Genomic DNA, 21168 nt, shown 5'->3' with positions numbered 1-21168 from the left:
TGAAGGCAGTGTTTGCCCAATTTAGTAATATAATCTGAGGACAGAGAAAAATGCAAATTTTGTTCTGCATAGTTGTGAACCTTCTATCAAAGAAACACCACCAAGCTTTTGCAGGTTTATTAAAAAATAAATATTTGCTTTATTATCTCTACTCATCAAATGCTTATATTAACAACTAGTTTTTAAACTGTTTTTTAATCTCTTTTTGCTAGAAGCAGCTTGTCATATAGTTTGTTTTTAATCAGTTTATGAACTTAATCAGTCTACTGTATTAACTTCAGAACTGAAAGAGGATGTGGCTTTTCCAAGTTATAACGCAACACTCATGGTACTGTATCGTACGCAGAGATGGAAAGATTTCTATCTCCAATACCTTTCGGTTTCCATCTCCAACACCTTATTCTTTCGGTTGCCAGCTTTGTGATGTAGTTACCAACTTCTATGACTACCACTAGACAACTGACTATTTCATAGGTGGTGATAAAGCAGCTACCAATGACAGTGGCACAGCAAAAAGTCCAATTATTCCACTTCAAGCTTAAATATGGTGCTGTTTGAAGATAATAAATTATGGCACACAGTTGGAGCAACTGATCGCTCTTTAAAGTTTTCAGAATCCCCTTTAGTGGGAAACAATATTTGCTGAGACTGCCTCTCTGGCTGCATTATTAAGTTATTTAACAATTCTAGCTACAAAGGTTTGCTGCACACTAATTAACTTACCTTGTAAGTTATCCTCCATCTGCAACTCAGAAATTGTTTTGAAATTGAGATGAAAACGTTCAGATGACCATACCCTTCTAAGTGTCACATTACAAATCAGATTGAGGGGGTAGCATTTCATGTTATATATAACTGCATGTATTAATGTTAAAATATGTACGCACCACACACCTAACACTACAAAATTGACAAAAAAGTCTATTCCCAGCCTATAATCTTCTTAAATAGCAGCTGTTCAACATAGAAAGAATTCACACAGTTCTGAAAATATCATTGAATTTTCTCCCCATAGCACGTATTGTTTACACATGCTTCCCTATGTCATTTTATGAACTCTGCCAGTAAAATCCAAGATGTTAAATAAGGATGTAGAAACAATATAGGAAAGGAGAACTGATTTTTTTTTATTACATCTCTTCTGGATATAATGTCCTACACTTATCATCTGGCATTGAAGGAATGCTCCCAATTATTTTAAAAGGTTTAACATGCAAGTTGTCAACCTGTTTTAAAAGAACTTTGACTATTATGAAATAAGAAGCAGCTCCAGTAAATTTTTAGATATTTTATTGTGCATACAGTAAGGACATTTCTTAAATGACAACTTTATTTCAAAGATGGGCCTATGACCGTGATGACGAACCTATGGCATGCATGCCATAGGTGGCACGTGGAGCCATATCTGTAAGCACGCGAGCGTTGGCCTAGCTCAGCTCCAGCACACATGTGTGAGCTGGCCACTGATTTTCAGGCCTTCTGGGCCCACCTGAAGTGGGAAATGGGCCATTTCTAGTCTCTTGGGGGGGGGACGTTTTCGCCTTCCCCAGGCTCCAAGGAAGCCTCTGGAACCTGGGGAGGGTGAAAAATGGGCCTACTGGGCCCACCGGTAACCTTTTTGCTGTTGTGTGTCAAAAGTGGAGGGAGCAGGGAGGTCATGCACGCATGCATGGGTGTGGGGCATGGAGGGCATTGAATTATGGGTGTGGGCACGCATGTGCACGACCCCCCCCCCATATTCCCCCCTACTTTTGGCACATGATGGCAAAAAGGTTAGCCATCCCTGGTCTATGAGATCATATCCTATTCTACCAAATGCATCAGTTGAGCACCTTAACAAAATATGTAGCAAAGGCATATAGTAAGAGTGAATGGAAAGTTAAGAGTTAATGGAAAAAATGTTTACTTCCCAAGATCAAAGTCACCGGTATCACTGTCTTCCAACAAAAAAGGGCTTGGAACACGGAAGCAGCAAAAAGCAACTTAATATACATTTGTCTTAAGGTAGTCAGAAAGAATAAATTGCACAACTTTTTAAAGTTTCCGTGTGAGCATACAGAGGAAAAAATGCATTTCTCTATGGAGAAATACTGTGCTAGTTTCAAACTTACAGTCCACTGCCACTATATACAAAGTTGTTTCAGTGAGCGTCAACTTTCACAGTTTTAATGTAGAATGTTCTTCTACTGAAGTTAATATTATAGGAACATCAGAAGTTATGTGGACAAATCTGAACAGAGATTTTGTAAAGAGCAATGTTCAAATAAGGGCTTGAACTGATATATATCTATAATTTATAATAGGATGCAAACCTGTCACCTATATAGTTTTTTCACATATCCACAAATTTCTTGTTTACTTACAAGGACAGTGCAAAAAAATCCAAAGAAATACTAATTATGTGCTTTAGAAATGATAAGAAGAAAACATATTGGCAACATTCAGCAATAAAAAACATATTGGCAACATTCAGCAATAAGACTTGTGGATTTTACAGTTGGCATCTGGCATTACACACGTATTACTTAACTTACAGTTAACACATGGTCTAAGCATGAACAAGATTTGATTGTGATAATAAACGTAACTTTTAAAATTCCAATTTATTCCGGCTGTCTTCCAAAATTGAAATGGCTGAGAAATACGGTAGATTCATAGTAGATATAATGTTTTTGTGTTATATTTAATGGTGAGAAATAAATTCTTCTTTTTGCAAATTCAGAATAGAATATATTATTTACTTTCCTTCAACAGCACACTCATAGCATGCAGAATTGTCTTATAATAGCTGAATATCAAATGTCTATAGCATCCAAACAAATCACGCAGCTATGTTATGAATGTCTTAATCACCATCTGAATCTGTTTTTTACAGACTGGGCAAACTGATCGTCCTTTCTTCAATCGTTTTGCACATGTGAAACAGGCTACCAAGTGAGCTGTCCTTCCGTGGACAATATTCCCATTCCGCGGCCTCTTCAGGCACACAAGACAAGGCTTCAGTAATTCTTTGCTATTTTCAAGAGGCTGCACTTCTTTTTCTGTGCACTTAACAAACCGCAGAGAAGTTTCTTTGTCTTTACATCCCAGGGCTAGATCCAAAGAATCCATAGAGCTTTTAGAGGACAGGTTGGGCTTGACCACTGAACTGCACAAGTCTTTAGGCCGTACAATTGGAGCAGATATTGTCCTTCGGCAATCTGGGACATCTATGCCTTTCAGGTCTTCTTCACCGTGCATTGAAGCAATATTGGATGTAGACAGTGATTGTATTAGCTTGGGACAATCAGAGAACCAGTCTTTTCTTAAGGCCCAGCAGCGGAAGCAATACCGTTTAATGGGAGAATTGAACTTCTTGCATTTGATACACTGCCAGCTGTCCTGCTGAATGAAAAGAAGCAGTCAAACCAATTAGAGATTTATGAATTCATATATAATTTTTCTCCTTCTGTAAGAAAAAGAACTCATGCTTTCAATAGTGGCCCATTTAGTCCCTCAATTAAAATCAGTCAATATTCTAATTTGTTTATTAAAAACACTGAAGTCAAAATCTCTGATTAAGAAGCCCTTTTCCCATGAATCTCACTTTCATTTCTATTCTAGGATTTCATTTTACTATACAATTTTTTTTAATATCACATTCTAAATTCAAGAGATATTTAATTAATTTCTCAGCCTCCGTAATTGTATCAAATTTGTTGAAACTACACAATTCATGGTGGCTTACTTGCTTACTCTACATACAAGAGTGATGGCTTTTGAGTTTCAAACTATAATTTATCTGACCAATGGCACGTTTGTCAAGATGATGCATACTGCAAAATATAGTCAACAAACCAAGTTTGATCTGCAATATAGATAACACAATCCCCAAGTTGAAACAGCTACTTGGGTGAGCTAATCGAACCCTGTTTAATGCAGGAATTCATTTTTAAGCATCTCCACACAGAGGGCTCTTCACGCTCTGCTTGACCACAGAATGTTGATTAGCTATTTGCTCCACTACTGAACTGCACTTACTATTAAGATGTTTTTCCTAATATTCAACCAGAATCTTTTCTTCTGTAAAATGAGATCACTGTTCTACATCCTACACTCTTGGATGGTAGACTTTTGATATTCACTTGCATCTTCTGCCTTCAGATACTTCAAAAGTTCTGCTGTCAGTTATCTTTTTTCATCATTAAATTTAATTCTCAGAGTTTCCTAATATGTTTTCAGTCCTCAATCATTCTCACCTTTTCTTTAAATGCACATATATCTGTTTTTTCTGAAAAATATTTAAAGTATAGTGCCCAGAATAAGATCCAGTATTCAGATGGGATCTGTCCAATACAGATTCCAGTGGAAATCTGTATTGGACAGAAATCTGTATTTTCTTGTAATTACTAGCCATTATTTAACAACAATGCTTCTATTGATGCAACTTAAAGTTGCATTTTCCTTTTTAACAGTGTGTTACACAGCTGACTTGTAGAAGTACATCTACTGTGCCAATGCACCTTTGCTGCCTTTAACACACTGCATAGGGCTTGTTTCCTGCTATTTCTTTCCATCAAGTGAGAATAGGAGCACTTCCGATCCCATCAATTAAGCAGTATCAACTAGCAGGACCCAAGAAGTGTATCATCTGTCTCAGTACCTGGCACCCCCCCACCACCACCACCACCATACGTACACACACTCCAAGAACTGGATGACTTCCACCTTAATGTTCAGGTCGGGCTATTCTCCCAGGGTATGATGATGGCTGAGCCCCTTGTTGGATGGGTTATTTTCTTCTGTAGTATGATTCTTACTTTTTACTTACTAGCCACTAGAGTAAGAATGGGGCAACCTCTAAGCTAAATGAATGTATAAATAAATAACAGTAATAGCAATAGGCATTAGACTTATATACTGCTCCACAGTGCTTTACAGCACTCTCTTGAGTGGTTTACAATGTCAGCATATTGCCCAAAATCTGGGTCCTCATTTTATTGAACTCGGAACAATGTAAGGCTGAGTCAATCTTGAGCCTGTCAGGATCAAACTCCAGGCTGTGGGCAGAGTTAGCTTTCAGTACTACATTCTAACCACTGCACCACCAGGGCTCCTAAATAAACCCATCTGTCACAGAATCAAGTGTAGGTTTTGAAATATAGGCAGAGAAACATTCAAGGTATAATAGCAAAAAACTAGTTTCACTGGAATTATGATAGTAATTTCATATCCATTGTATAATGTTGAATTTAATTATGTTATTTTCATTAGGAAAACAGCCAATCAAGCTAATTTTGAATTGTGTTTATATCTTTTAGAATACCCTGTTTCCTCCAAAATAAGACATCCCGTGATAATAAGCCCAATTGGGCTTTTGAGCACATGGCAATAAGGCCAAGTGCTTATTTTAGGATTCAAAAAAATATAAGACAGGGTCTTATTTTCAGGGAAACGCGGTATTAGCTAGACCATCCTGCACAATTTCTAGAGAGAAAAGACCAGATTAATATCTGAAACATTATAGCCCACAAGGAATTGCTGCTATGCCAATCAGCTTTCAGTAGCAAACCCCAGGGCGGCAGCAAAGGAATTGGCGGTGTCCATGAGGCTTGCCAGAGGCAGTCAGCAGTAGGTCTTTCAGAGTGGATGTGGCTGTGAAAGCCTGCAGAACTTCCTGGTGACAGCCATAGTTGGTACCACTGGATCAGCTATTTTTTTTGAATCCATGGATCAGCTATTTTTTTAAAAAAATGACAGGCTGCACAAAGCTGTTTGGCAGGCTGCTGCATGCACTCTTGGGGCCATATGTGGTGCAGGCCTGAGATAGCCTAACCAGCTTTATGTCATGTTCCTGCCTGCCTTCCATCTATTTATTCAATCCCTTCATCAAAATGTTGAAAACTACTGGGACCAGAAACAAAGCCTGTGAACCTTACTTAATACTTTAGTTCCCTGATGAGGAGTCACTGATGAGCACTCTACAAGATTTTGGTTTTCAAGCCTCATACAGATCTACTTAACAGACATGCCTTCCAGGCCCTTTGCTAATCAGACCATGGGGAGAAATATAAAGGTAAATGTTTCTGCTTTCTCATCCTTACATCCCAGCCCTTTCTCCAGCCCCTCCTTCCATTCACCTAATTTATTTCTAATATGCCAGCAAAAAGATAATTTGGGTGGGGGGCTGGAACAGCAGGGATATTAAGTTTTTTCATCTGCATTATCTTTTCTTCTAAAGCAGGGGTGTCAAACTTGCGGCATCACGGAAGCGTCACATGACGTATCAAGACTTTTTCCCACTTCGCTAAACCAGATGTGGGCATGACCAGTGCATGACGCATCTGGCCCGCGGGCTGCGAGTTTGACAGCCCTGTTCTAAAGCAAGGTATACAGGTATTCAGATCAGTGTTAAAGCTATAGTAAGCAGGAGATAAGCAGAATTAAGAAGTGCTGCTATGGGGATGCACAATGAGCAAAATAGGAAGCATTTCCACCAATTTGTCTCGCTCCAGAACATTTCAGTTCCATCTTTACACAAGTACAGAAAGTGTTAACATAAAGTGACTATTAAAAAAAAAAAACTTTCTAAATTCTAAAACAATTTGTTCGTTTACTCCAACATTTCAGCTACTTGTTGAAAACTGATCCTGTAGTCTCAGAAGCATGAGCTCAAAAAGCTAGGTACGGGTAGTCCTCGACTTATAACCATATATGTGCCCAGAACTTCCATCACTGGAGGGCTCGGGACAGGGGTTGCTCCTCTGTCCTGGTCCTATTAGATCTCTCAGCGGCTTTTGATACCATTGACCATGGTATCATGCTGCAGCGGTTGAGGGGGTTAGGAATAGGAGGCACCGTGTTACGGTGGTTCTCCTCCTTCCTCTCCGACCGTTCGCAGTTTGTGTTGGCAGGGGGCAGAGGTCGACCTCGAGGCGCCTTGCTTGGGGGGGTGCCGCAGGGGTCGGTCTTCTCGCCCCTTCTGTTCAACATTTATGTGAAGCTGCTGGGTGAGATCATCCGTGGTTTTGGGGTGAGAGTCCACCAGTACGCTGATGACACTCAGTTGTACATCTCCACCCCAGACCACCCCAATGATGCCCTTGATGTGATGTCCCGCTGCCGGGAGGCCGTGCACGTCTGGATGGGGAGAAACAGGCTCAGACTCAACCCTTCCAAGACCGAGTGGCTGTGGCTTCCGGCGTCTCGGTATAGTCAGCTGGTACCATCGCTGACTATTGGGGGTGAATCTTTGCCCCCCACAGAGAGGGCTCGCAATCCTGGATGCACGACTGTCTTTAGAAGAGCACATGACGGCCGTGGCCAGGGGGGCTTTTTATCAGGTTCGCCTGATCCGCCAGTTGCATCCCTTTCTAGACCGGGACGCCCTACGCACAGTCACTCATGCCCTTGTCACCTCCCGGCTGGACTACTGTAATGTTCTCTACATGGGGCTCCCCTTGAAGAGCACTCGGAGGCTCCAACTGGTCCAGAATGTGGCCGTGCGGGTGGTTATGGGCGCAACTTGTTGTGCCCATGTAACACCCCTCCTGCACGAGCTGCACTGGCTCCCAGTGGTCTTCCGGGTGGAATTCAAGGTGTTGGTTACCACCTTTAAAGCGCTCCATGGCACAGGACCAGGGTATTTACGGGACCGCCTTCTGCCATCAATAGCCTCCCACCGACCAGTTCGCTCCCAGAGAGGGACTCCTCAGGGTGCCATCGGCCAAATTATGCCAGCTGGTGACACCCAGGAGGAAAGCCTTCTCAGTGGGAGCTCCTGCCCTTTGGAACGAACTGCCCCCGGAAATACGTACAATCTCTGACCTCCGGGCTTTTCGCTGTGCCCTCAAGACCCTACTGTTCTGACAGGCGGGGCTGTCTATTTAAGTGGTTTTTAAATTGGAGTTTTAATTTGGGGTTTTAAATTTTGGCCGAAACTGTTTAATTATTTTAATTACTTTTTAATGATGGTCTGTATATTTATGTTTTTAAATTGGCTGTACACCGCCCCGAGTCCTTCGGGAGAAGGGCGGTATATAAATAAAATTAACATTAACACTAACATTAACATTAACTAAGCGGTTAAGCTGATTTTAATGGCCTTTTTGCCACAGTCGATAAGTGCATCATTGCGGTTAAGTGAATCCAGCTTCCCCCATTGATTTACTTGGAAGACCTTTAGGAAGGTTGCAAATAGCGATCACATGACCCCAGGATACTGGAGTTTTGTAAATACATACTGAAGTGCCTGAATTTTAATCGTACGACCACTTATGTTGTAGTTGTAAGTGCAAAAACTGTTCCTAAGACATTTTTTTCAGCACCATGGTAACTTCAAACAGCCATTAAACGAATTGTCATAAACTGAAGACTACCTGGATATCAGACCCAGTGATCAATGAAATAGGAGAATGATACAGAAAGTTGAAAAATTAAAAGAAGCATAAAATGACGAAACAAGTTACTCTGAATTTCTTTGGGTCAATTAAACAAGATAGTGACTTTCCATTACTTCAGATTGTCCAATAAAAAACAATAGTAATGAGAACTGTTGGGTTCTACCTCTTAATACTGAAAAAGCTGTTTTAACAAATTATATTAAGCTTTTAACCATAAACATTATAATCAAATCAAGTACACTGAATCTAGAAAACATACCTCAGAGGGAACATCAGTATCTGTGTCATCACTTAAGAACTGAGAATCTTCAAGATCATCAGAAGATGCTGTTTCACTCATCTTTAATGAATAAATATAATATATAGATTAGAAAAGGAACAAACTGCCATGTTAGCACAGTAAGTGCAAAAACATTACAGTGGTCAATGCTTTAGATCAAAATCTACATCAATTTCCTTATGAAAATTGGAGCTGCCCAGGGCGCATGCGCGCGCCCGAAAATGAACTTCTGGTTTCAGCTACCGAACTTCCTGTTTCAGCCAGCTACTCTTCTGGGTTTCTGGTGCGCATGTTCACGCAACGATCAGCTGGCTGGTATGCATGCTCACACAGGAAAATGGAAGACCAGCTCTTCTAGTTTCTGACACTGCTGCATGCAAAAAGGCCAGCTGATTGTCATGCACGCATGCGTGCCAGAAACCCGAAAGAGAAATGGGCAATGCCACACGTGCCAGGCGACATCGCTCCACATGCCACTTCGGGCACACATGCCATAGGTTCGCCATCACGGGTCTGGTGGTTAAGGCACCAGGCTAGAAAGCCAGAGACCATGAATTCTAGTCCTGCCTTAGCCATGAAAGTTAGCTGGGTGATCTTGGGCTGGTCACTCACTCTCAGCTCACCTCACCTCACAGGGTTGTTGTTGTGGGGAAAGTAGGAGAAGGAAGCTGTGTGGAATATGTTTGCTGCATTGAATTATTTGTAAAAATAATAAAGGTGGGATTAAATAAATAAGTAAACAAAGTTATATTTACGTAAGTTATATTCACTTAACAAATATCTTCCAATTATTGGGACTTACTACTTTATTATCTTCTTTTCTTTCTTCATTAACTTGTTCACAATCAACTATTTTTGATGGGACTGTGACATTGAAGTTATCTGAAGTGACTTCATTGAGGAACCACAAGTCATCTGTAGTATCTGAAACAACAGCAGTATCCACATCCTAAAGAAGAATGAAGAAATACACTTTGAAGATTTTTAGACTTATTTATTTTACTTTATAAAGGTAACTATAAACTATGATCTCACAAAGCTTCCCTTTATAGCCACAGGCAGCTAGGTAAAAAATAACTTGCAATTTTCATTAACACTGCATTCTTTCTGCTTCAGCAATGTGGGCTGAGAAATTTTATTTAATATCCAATTAAACAAAAGTTATAATATAAATTATACAATAACCTCAGGAAGGAGATAATTAAATAGAAACACGTACATATGCATCAAGTATTCTAGGGCCTGGATGCTTTAAATAGCTTCATTTTTCAAAGGAAAAGGCAGTCTCATTATTGTAATGAGAAAAAAGAATTGGTCTTCCATCATTCTTCCCAAAATTTACGTGATATAGTAAAGTCCAAGAGCAGTCAGATCAGGTATGAAATCTCTTTAATTTAATATTGATGGCTTTCAAAATCCCCCCTTTTCTCCCCATTATCCTGCATTACTTCCACAACTCCACTTTCTGGAAGTCTTTCTTATTTCCTTAAAAGTCACCAATTATATGACACTCTATAACAGAAAACAGTTTTTACTTTTATCTCTATGTCATCCTTTTGTGATATACTAATTAATATACATTATTAATTATATCAACTAATATTAATGTGATCTACAGCAGGAGTCCCCAAACTCCGGGCCACTATCGAGCCGTGAGCTGTTAAAAACCGGTTCACCTGAAGCAGCAGGCAAGTGTGTATGCATGCATCCCTCCTTGCACAAGTGTGTGCACATGCACTCCATTCTGCGTGAGCGGCAGGCACCCATGCCCACTGCTCACGCAAATGGAGCTGCATGCACACACTTGCCCACCACTCACACAGAACCATCGCCTCTCACCCCACCCACCTCCAGTCTGCAAAACCGGAAAAGTTGGGGAACTCTCATCTACAGGTTAGAAAGCTGGAGATGGTAAGTTCCAGTCCCATCTTAGCCATGAATGTCAGCTGGATGACCTTGGGCCAATCATTCTCTCTCAGCCTGGCTGTGTTCTGTGGTCATGGTTTATTTCAGTTGTTCCCTGAGGTTATCTAATATGCTGGTACTTGTTTAGTTTAAGGTCAGTGTCTATGATCATTAAGCGTGTTATTTTTCAGCCTCAACATAGCAACCAAAAATGTCAAAGACTACTTTGAGAATAAGAATCATTTCAATTTTTAATAAAATAATGAAATCACGCTAAGATATACAGGTTAATGTATACACATTATACTATTTGCTCATGTTTACCTTATTTGTATGTATATCTGTTGAATCATTGCTTCTGGACTTGTAATTGTTTCTTAGATTCCCTAAAAACCACCATGGAAGGCCAGCTACATCCCATTCTTCTACCAACAAATCCAATGTAGTTTGCTCCTTTGAAAGGTTATCTATTAGTTCTCCATCTGCAAAAGTGAAAAGACATTTAATTTAAAATAACAATGCTTGGGAAATCAACTGGCAAACCCGATCACTCGGATACAACTTACTCTAACATTATATCCATGTATATTCATCTGTGTGAATTCAAGTAGTCCTCAATTCTTCAAAAAAGAATTTTTGTCTTAAGTCAGTGTGGTTGTAATGCAAGTCATCACATGACTGGATTCAATTTCATGAGTATTTTTACCACTAAACTAATCCAGCTTCCCCAATTGACATTTCTTGTCAAAAACTGCCTGGGGAAGTTGCAAATGGTGGTCACATGACCACAGGATGCTGCAACCTGTCATAAATGTAAGTCTATTCTCAAATATCTGAATTGTGGTCACTTGATCAAGAGTTGATGTGATGGTGTAATTGTAAGGACAGGTCAAAACCCACTTTTTCTGAGGCCACTATAACTTAGAACCATCATTAAGCAAATGGTTAATGTAGATATTTCTATTTCCTCCAACACACATAAGCAAAAAGCTCTTTGTGTTCACTTCTGTTCACATATTGTGTAATATTTAATGATAAGAGTTTAAATCTAACCTGAGAAATCAAACAAGAGTTTTTCTAAGAAATCAACAATAAATTTGTAATATCTTAAGAAGCTATCACTATCTTTATAGCAATGTGAGACTATTCTAAAAGCTACATGGAATAGCTTTGAAAACAGCATTCCCCTTCAACATTTTATTTATATGTGCAACTTTCACAAATTAAATTGACTACTTGAATATTACCTAATTTGTATATTCACATGAGAGAGAAATAAAATGTTTTCTTAAAAATACTTTGGAATATCTAACTGTATCAAGAAGAAATAATAGTAAAAAAAAATAGCAAAAAAAAAAAAAAAAGGAAAATACATAGGACTCACAGGTTCAACAAAAACAGCACAGCATCAGTATGTACATATTCTGCAAGACCCGTTAGATAAATAATATGCCCAATAGTCAAAGCAATCTAATCATGTCTAATTGACAGGTCAGATTTACCTTTTTTCTCTTTGCATGTATGCTTTAAGGCTGTTAAGGAAGCTAGATCACCTTCATGGTCTTCCTGTTCAGTGCTGAAACTGCTCTCTGTGTTATTCTGCTTAAAGAAAAAATGAAAAATAACTATTAGCTAAGATATATGACAGAAGCACAGGGATGTAACACTTCCTTTCTTAGTCACCAGCTTAAGAGCAACAGTCACATACAATTCAAATACCATAAGAGTTACAGTAGAAATAAGACTTAACAAAAATTGCATTTATTAACTGATCAAGACATTTGCTAAAGATCAAATAGACACAGATATGCAACCTGATAGTTTCATAAGTCTTTCACTACAACTCTCATGGGACTTGTAGCCCAAAACTTTTGGAAGATGCCAGGCTGCCTATCCCTGAACCTGTTGAGTGTGCACGTGTGTATACACATGCACACAAACATGCACAGAACACATTACAATACAGCTACATTAGGATACATGTTTCCAAAAAGCTGCAAAGGAATGCTATCAAGCTTGTTATCTCTGTATCAAATTAGGTAGCTTTCTCTTGAGGTGGACAATACTGATTCAACAACAGTATGAGAAACCATCTTGATTCTCCTAAGGTTTTCAGGTATTGTGAGTTTTCATGAAGTAATAATATCTATATCAGTCCCTGATAAATTAAAAAAAACACTCCCACCCAGTGAAAGCTGGTATGACTAAGGAAAAGAAATGCTACATCCCAGGGAACATGTTCAGAGAATGGAACTCTGTAGGTAGAGAACAGAGAATGAGAACTCTGTCCTTGCTCTGTGGAGACCCAAGAACTTCTGAGGAAGGCAAAGACTCACCAGTAAATAAATCAGAAGTTCTAGCAATCCACTTCGCACAGGTACAGAGAAGGGACACTCTGTACGACAAAAGAAACCACCCAGCAATGGGTTTACCTTCAGCCGATCTTGACTTGGATTATCCTCACTCTGATCCTTTGCGAAAGCAAGTGTCTGTGCAGCATCTAGACAGCAGGTAAAGAAAGAAAACACCTTCCCTGGTAATAACCATTCTCACAATACAGAGGGAGCCCTTGTCAAGCAAGCATACCAAGTTCTTCGTGTATGGGTTTGAAATGGTTCGAAATTTCTCACCCAGCGTTCAACTTTTTAGCTCACTCAAACATGGAGAATGGAGCTGATAGGTCCAACTTTATATCTCCTAAATCCTAATTAGCTACCACCCTCTAGAATAACTAGAATAACAACCATAGTAGACATATTTGTCCTATTGCCATTTTTTAAAGAAAAGCCAGTGCATAGCTAGATCTGGGTCAGAACATGGTGAGTGCACTTCTAACCCAATGACAAACTAACTCTACCATCCTTGCTATTTGCAATATTAGGAAGTGCCCATTAGTGCCGTTACAATGTATCTTCCTTATCAATATGTAGATACATTAGATATGACTAGCTGGATACTGAAGTGAAGGCAAATAATAAATACCTTTTTTGCTCTTGGTATAACCCTGGTACAGCTTATTCTAAAAGTGCTTTTTCAAAAGGCAATGGGACTTTCTAATTTTTTTCCGTTGAAAATGTTTTGTTTCTCAACCACAACCTGGATGATTCTCCATAGATATTCTAGCTATGTTTTTTTTTAAAGACGCAATAATAAACTATGTTGCTAACGTCATGTCTATTTGCCTCTCAATATGATTATGCGTTCTGTGATGGTCTTTCTCACCAAAACAAAGATCTAGCTAGATGCCAATTCAACTCTGAAATCGCATATGTGTATGCCATGGAAAATGACAAAGATTAAAAGAGAAGTCAGAAGTTTTTAAATAGTTTACTATTTACTATATTTACTATATAGTATATATATTACATATAGTAAACTATAGTTTACTAACATTCACTAACCATTCAGCAGCAGGCATAATGCAACCTTCAGACTAAATTCGGAAACTCTGTAAAAACAACCAATTCAAGTTTCTGGTGAGAATTATTTGCCTCTTCCCCCTTATAACAACTGGGGCAAAAAGAGGAGGGAGGTAGCCTCACTCAATTTAATGTCATCCACTGCCAGCAACCCCCTCCTGAAACATAAAAAATAGGCTCTGCTCTACTGCCTAGAAGGGGAATAAAGGTGTACACACCTTGTTTTAACTTTGTGAATGTATTCATCTCAAAATGATTCTCAAAACAAAACTGGGATCAAATCAAAAACAAAGAAGGATCACACTAAAAGAAAGAATCTTCTGCAAAATACATTGAAACTACACACAAGAACTCAGTTCTAGACAGATAGAGGTACTTCAGCAAGAAATTAGGATGACTCTTAACTGGAGAATAAAGAGCTACTGTAATTACAATAGTCACTTCTTTTTATATCAGATTGGAGAGCATGTGGCATGTTCTTTGAAGTGACTGTGAAGGGCAACATAAATAGTACCATTTATATAAAGCTTGCACTAAGAGCAGTTTTATCATGCACAAAGCAAAACTATTGACTGATTGCTCATATATGCTTCCTAATTAAAAAAGTCGATGCATAATTGTCCTGATTGCTTTAGGAAAGCATCTTCAGATACAACGCTGCACTTTATTTTGCTATGCAGTTCAGTTTTGAATTTTATATGCCAATCTTTTATCATGTCAAAATAAAGTTTATTTCCTTTTTAGCTTTTAAAATTGTGTTAAATCACGTAGCCAGGCAGCCAATCAAATCATCGCAACAAATAAAACACGAAACCCACTATCCTTAATATTATACTGATTTCTACAGAGCAAGGTCAGCAATACAGGTAGTCCTCACTTACCAACTGCCTTGTTTAGTGACTGTTCAAAGTTACAATAGTTGAGAAAAACACAGGTTTGCGACCAATCCTTGCATGTTTGGTGGTCACAATGTTGGACAGCCACCATTTGCGAGGTTCATAATCAGTTTCCAACAAACAGAATCAATTTGAAAATGCAAATGTGAAATCACAATTCGGAGCCCTATGATGTCTTGCTTAATAACCATAGTGATTGTCTTAACCACAGAAGTAGAAGTGACATCCAGCCTCATGACATGATTTTTTGCTTAGCAACTGCCACATTTACTGACAGAGTTGCCAGTCCCAATTGTGTTTAGTAAGTGAGGACTACCTGAATTCCTGTTTGAAACCCCATACTGGTTCACAACACTGGATTAATTGTACATCTAATGGAGATGTTAACAGAGATTATCTATTCAAATCAGGCTACTGGTAAATTAACCAATGCTAACTAAAGAAAGGTGTCGAAATATACTGAAATCAAGATCTGTGCATACATTCTGTATTTCTTTTAGTTGTTCCAGGTGTACAGGTAGTCCTCGAGTTACTGTCGCAATTGAGCCTTCCCATGACATAACTTGTGATGGTTGTAAAGTAGGTCAGTCATGTGATCAACCCTGTTTTACTACCTGTTTTTGCAGAGGTTGTTAAGCAAATGCTGTAGTCATTAAGTGAACCCACGGTACGGGCTGGTTTTATTGTAAACTAAAAATAAATGGTAGTTTATGGCCAAACCATGACTGTGGGTCACTGCAAATGGCCATAAATGCGGCCTGTTTGCCAAATGCCCGAAGTGTGGTCATGTGAATGGGACGCAGGGGGTGCGGGGAGCACAACCATCGGAACCTCAACCAGTTGTTAAGTCTAGGACTATCTGTGGTCTGATTCTTTTCTGAAAGCTTGTGCTCCTCTGGTCAAAGTCCAGCACTGATTTTGTCTGAAATGCCAGCAACTGTTAGTGACTGAAACTATTAACTTCAGTATAACTTTCACAGTACCCTCAGAATGACCATATTGATGTAGTTCAAAGAAGAAATAGAAACATTCTGTACTTCTCCAGAATGCTCCATTTCCCACAATGGCAGGTCTGGAATATGCCTAAAAAAAGCCAACAGTACATTTATATGCAAAAATGCACATTAAAAAAAATTCTCATACCAGTGTAGAAAATACAAAGTTACCAGTTTAAAAATAGAACAGCTTAAAAATAATAAAAGCGGGAAAAACGTGACCAGGAAAATGTTATGCATGTTCACAAAAAAACCATTTTCTGCATCTCAAAAGGATTTGGGCAAAGACAAAGCCATACAGGTAGAAAGCCTGGAGATCAGCACAGGATATGTCTATCGGCATACTTATAACCATTGATACCATGATGGTGATCCTGGTTCTAGATTTATTTCAATATATGTCAACATATTACCAGTTTTTTTTTTTTTTGTTAGCACAGGGCTGCAGAATCCCAATACTCCCATCCTCAAGAGCAATTCATCTCACACAAACACTAACACGTTTTTACTTACCAAGATTAATTTTACAAAAAGAATGAATTTGAAGAAACCTACCTGTAGTACTGGTAAGAGTCACATTCCTTCTCAGCATATCATAAACAAGGCTGTAGAAAAATAATGAATAATGAGCGAACATAATTGAATAAAGGACATAATTATATAAAGAATAATTTTTAAAAAAGATAAAGGTTTCCCCTGTCCAGTCAGGTCTGACTCTAGGGAGCGATGCTCATCTCCCTGTCATGGTTCCAAACCAAGCCAGCAAAGGAAGGGGCCACACTGTGAGTTGAATGGGTCTCTTTTAGTGGTAGGTTGCTACCGGTTCTCTTCAGTTCTTGAGAACCGGTAGTGGAAATTTTGAGTAGTTCGGAGAACTGGCAAATACCACCTCTGCCTGGCCCCGCCGCCAATCTATTCGCTGCCTCCCGAGTCCCAGCTGATCGGCTAGAAGGAAAAAATCAGGGCTCACTTGACAAAGAAGAGGGGGGGAAAAAAAGACACCTTAGCTTTAAATTGAGAAGCCAAGAAGCCTCCCAACTGATCGACTAGAACCGATCCGTTCCTTGTAAACCGCTCGGTGGGAGTAGATTGGCAATTGAGGCCAAGCTGCCTGAAAGCGGTTCCCGATACTCTCGGTGGTAGCAGAGTGGCAAAAACTGTTTAAACTCTTGCCGCGGCGCTTCAAAGGGCCGCCCTACAGCTGATCAGTGGTAAAAGACAGTGTGGTGGTAGACTAGTGCGCTCCAAAAACAAATAGGTAGACCGGAACACTCCAAAAACAAATGGGTAGACTCGTGTGCTCCAAGAACAAATGGGTAGACCAATATGGCTCTGCAAGCAGTTAAAAGCCTGGTAGACCAGTACCTCTGCTAAATCCTAAAGAATTGACACTTACCATCAAACCACGCCCACAAAATAAGCCACATCCACAGAACTGGTAGTAAAAAAATTTAGACCCCACCCCTGGTCTCTTTACTGGAGTCTCAGCTTGGCATGTGGTGAACAATAGAGTAAAAAGGTTTTTAGCCAGCATTACTGGCTTCTGCTAGCCAGCTGGCTATATAGACTCAGCACGGTCCACCCTCCTGTTCCTGGTTGCTCCTGGCTGGCTCCAACAAGAACTCTTGCTGCAGCCCGGTTGCTCCTTGGCTGACTCCAGCAAGTACTTTTTTGGCCCGCTCCAGCAAGCGCTCCTCTAGCCCGGTTGCTCTCTGGCTAGCTCCAGCAAGGACTCTGCAGACCTGGATGGCTTCTGAACTGACCGCAGCTGGCTTGCTTTCCTGGCTCCTCTCCCAGTACGAGTCCCATCACCCGACACCCATCTGTGGCCTCATGCATCCCGCTCCCCCTATGCGTGTGTGGCAACTCCGAAACAGTGCGTTGTGGCCACTTTGAACGGTGTGCCGTCTCGGACGTTGACACTGCCTTTCCTAGTCAGCATTGTACAAATATGCTTCCGAGGTCACGTGGCCAGCTGCTGAGGCACACATAATACTCTTTCTTTCCTGCTGAAATGGTACTTCTTTATCTACTTGCATTTGCCTGCTTTCAAACCACTAGGTTGGCAGGAGCTGGGGCAGAAACAGGAACTTGGGTCTCAAACTGACAACCTTCCGGTCAACAAGCTGTGTCTTAACCACACAGCCTCCGCACCCATGCATAAAGAATACTTCTTTTTAATTCAAATATTATGCAAGATGGAGTACTAATGAGCTCTCCAAAATCATGATACAGCATATGATTTATAAGAAGGAAAAGTAATCTACATCAGATGCATTTAGAGAAAGAATAGAAATAAATATGGCCTAATTTCAAGTCAATTCAATTTTAAAAAAAATGTTTAAACTTTTTTCTCAGAACCGTTATCAATTCTCTCATGACGGTTCTCAACCTGCCATTAAATCCTTATAGCCATTAGCCATTGCTGGTACAAACACTCTGCAGGAGAATTTATCATACACTCACAATTAACACAATGAATTCTCATTCTGTCAAGAGACGGATTTACTGTATGCATATAAAATTAAGCATGCCAAATATACCTGTACCTGCATACTTTTTAAAGGAAAAAAAAAACTTCTAGTCTTCAGAAATGGACTGTTTGGTTAAACCATTTGACAGAATGATGAGTATCAGATATGAAGCTGGGAGGCTTGATAAAATTTCCATCCACAGAACAGTAATAGCACTTAGACTTATATACCGCCCCATGGTGCTTTACGGCACTCTCTGAGTGGTTTATAACGTCAGCATATTGCCCCCAACAATCTGATCTTCATTTTATCAACTTCGGAAGGATGAAAGGCTGTGTCTACTTTGAACCTTATCGGGATCGAACTCCAGGCTGTGGGCAGAGTTAGCCTGCAATACTGCATTCTAACTACTGCAGCACCAAGGCTTGCTAAGAATAAGCCAATTCTATGCACAGGTATAATTACAGTAAACCTCAGAGTTTCAGGCTAAGTTATGAAATTGTTTAGAAAACCTCCATGAAAATACAAAATCAAAACAGAAGTTAGAGGATAAGACCAAATTTCTAAGTTTACTATCTGAATAATTTTTAACAGGAAAGAACATTCAAAAATAATAGTGGCATCTATAGACTGAAATAAAATATTCCATTTATTAATTTACATACTATTACTCATTCTGCTGCATGTGGATATAGGAATATTCAATCTGTGAAATTTTTGCTTCTGTGTAGTTCCATCCCAAACCTCTCTTACTGCAGTTAGGACTAAATTCACAGGACTTAAGTATGCAATATTATACTTGTGCAATTAAGTCCCATGGCAACAGCATTGCCTTAAGTATGCATCAGCGTGGGAGCAGAGAGTAATTGATTAAACAAGAGCAATATCTGCATGTTAGCACTGCACATGAATAGTACCATGCTCATTTGCTTCCATTCTGCTATAGTCAAATATACTGATCAGCCAAAGAAAAAAAAGAGTCTGGAATATTCAGCATTCATATATAATATATACCCAGACCATAGGAGATATGGCTAGAAATTCAAGCATGAATTTTCTTCTTCATTTATTCTCTTGGAAAAAAAGATAATAAAGGAATGTAACTAATTATGCAAATAAGAACAAATAGAGTAAGCACAGTATTACAGTAACTAAGTTCACCAAAAATATTAATGCTATTCATCAGGATGAAGTTAATAAACCAAATTGGTTGCAGGCAGTGGTGTACTAATAAACGTTTAAGAACTGGTTCCACCAGCTTCATTGCCACCAATGCCCTGTGTACAGGTAGTCCTCAACTTACGTCAGTTCATTTAGTGACCGTTCAAAGTTACAACAGAATTGAAAAAGGGACTTATGACCGTTTTTCACACTTATGATTGTTGTAGCATCCCGATGGTCACGTGATCAAAATTCCGATGCTTGAGAACCGATTTGTATTTATAACGGTAGTAGTGTCCCAGGGTCATGTGAGCACTTTGTGGACCCCAAGTCAATGGGAAAGCCAGATTCACTTAACGACTGTGTGACTAACTTAACAATTTTAGCGATTCACTTAACAACGGTGGCAAGAAAGTCAAAAAGTGGAGCAAAACTTACTCAACAAATGTTTTACTTAACAGCAGAAATGTTGGGCTCCATTGTGGTCATAAGTCAAGGACTACTTGTAATAGCACAGAACAGCTGATTTGTAAGCTAGACATCAAGGCTCAATTCTACTTGCAAGTGACTTGCAACATTTCTGAAAATTTAGCAATGGGCTCTCATGAACCAGTACAAACTGGCTCCATCACACTAGGGGTTGCAGGTTTATAAAGTTTTTCATAAATCTAGACAATTATCAGAATTTTTCAGTATTCTTCACTATCTAGCCTATAATCTCTTCCAAGTATTATACAAGAGGATTAAGAAACATTGACAAAACAGATTTTAGTAACTCTGTTCTTATATTTATTTATTAAATTCATATTTGCCATTGAAGTTTGTTTATGTATTTGATAATTTTGTCAGGTGCCACCAATTACAACACAATTCTTACAACAAAGTATTCAGTTAGATGTGTGTTCCCAAAGGGAGTATTGGGCCAAAATTCACTGTATCTACTCAAAATAAAATAGAACTCTTTGTTTTAGATAATAAAATTTGCAGAATCGTATTCCATAGGTATGACAGAGATTGCCTACCTTGGTTCTTTTACAGAGAAACTCTGACAGCCCAAAAGCTCCCCCAGCTGGTCTTTTCCACAGTGTACCATGTGCTGCTGTTCTCTGTCATATAGCTGTTTCTGTGCAATGTACTCTCCAAGATAGATCATACACTAAAAAAATAATAATGAAAATTTCAGTTATGCTGTTTTATACAAAAATCATCTTAGTAGAGTTACTTTGCATTGTTTCAGTAATTTTCAAACCTGGTGTGTGTGTGTGTGTGTGTGTGTGTGTGTGTGTGTGAGAGAGAGAGAGAGAGAGAGAGAGAGAGAGAGAGAGAGGGAGGGAGGGAGGGAGGGAGAGAGAGAGAGGGAGAGAGAGAGAGAGAGAGAGAGAGAGAGAGAGAGAGAGAGAGAGAGAGAGAGAGAGAAGAGAGAGAGAGAGAGAGAGAGAGAGCGAGAGAGAGAGCACACACATTTTTCAATGCAATATAAACAAACAACAAAGGAACACCATAAAGACAGCTATGGATCTCTACCATAATTCATTAAGCAAGAGAAAGTGTCCTGAAATATTTTTTTTTTAAAAAATCAATAAAGGACTAAAATGAATCCAAAGAATAAGAAAATCACAGAATACATGTAAAAAGGAAAAACAAAAGTTATGATCAG

General features: G+C 39.3%; 1 protein-coding gene across 3 annotated transcripts in view; it reads right to left on the bottom strand.

The window, feature by feature from the left end:
- Positions 1-1273: 1273 nt before the first annotated feature.
- MDM4 (MDM4 regulator of p53) overlaps positions 1274-21168 on the bottom strand; it is a 30740-nt gene continuing 10845 nt past the window's right edge. The window contains exons 4-11 of one of the 3 annotated variants that reach the window (XM_070941537.1): positions 20534-20667; positions 16432-16481; positions 12999-13066; positions 12069-12165; positions 10891-11048; positions 9464-9610; positions 8641-8721; positions 1274-3384 (exon numbers count right to left, since the gene is read on the bottom strand). In XM_070941537.1, the coding sequence (XP_070797638.1) occupies positions 2830-3384; positions 8641-8721; positions 9464-9610; positions 10891-11048; positions 12069-12165; positions 12999-13066; positions 16432-16481; positions 20534-20667 (1290 nt within the window). In that variant the 3' untranslated portion in view covers positions 1274-2829. Of the gene's footprint in view, positions 3385-8640; positions 8722-9463; positions 9611-10890; positions 11049-12068; positions 12166-12998; positions 13067-16431; positions 16482-20533; positions 20668-21168 lie in introns of those variants that run through there. The other 2 variants (XM_070941538.1, XM_070941540.1) reach the window with 2 other exon arrangements.

Source organism: Pituophis catenifer, unplaced genomic scaffold (assembly GCF_029215685.1).
Source record: "Pituophis catenifer annectens isolate HBS135680 unplaced genomic scaffold, rPitCat1.0.hap2 SCAF_3, whole genome shotgun sequence".
NCBI classification, from domain to species: Eukaryota; Metazoa; Chordata; class Lepidosauria; order Squamata; family Colubridae; genus Pituophis; species Pituophis catenifer.
Note: the sequence above shows the minus strand (reverse complement) of the source record. Positions and strands in the feature narration are given on the sequence as shown.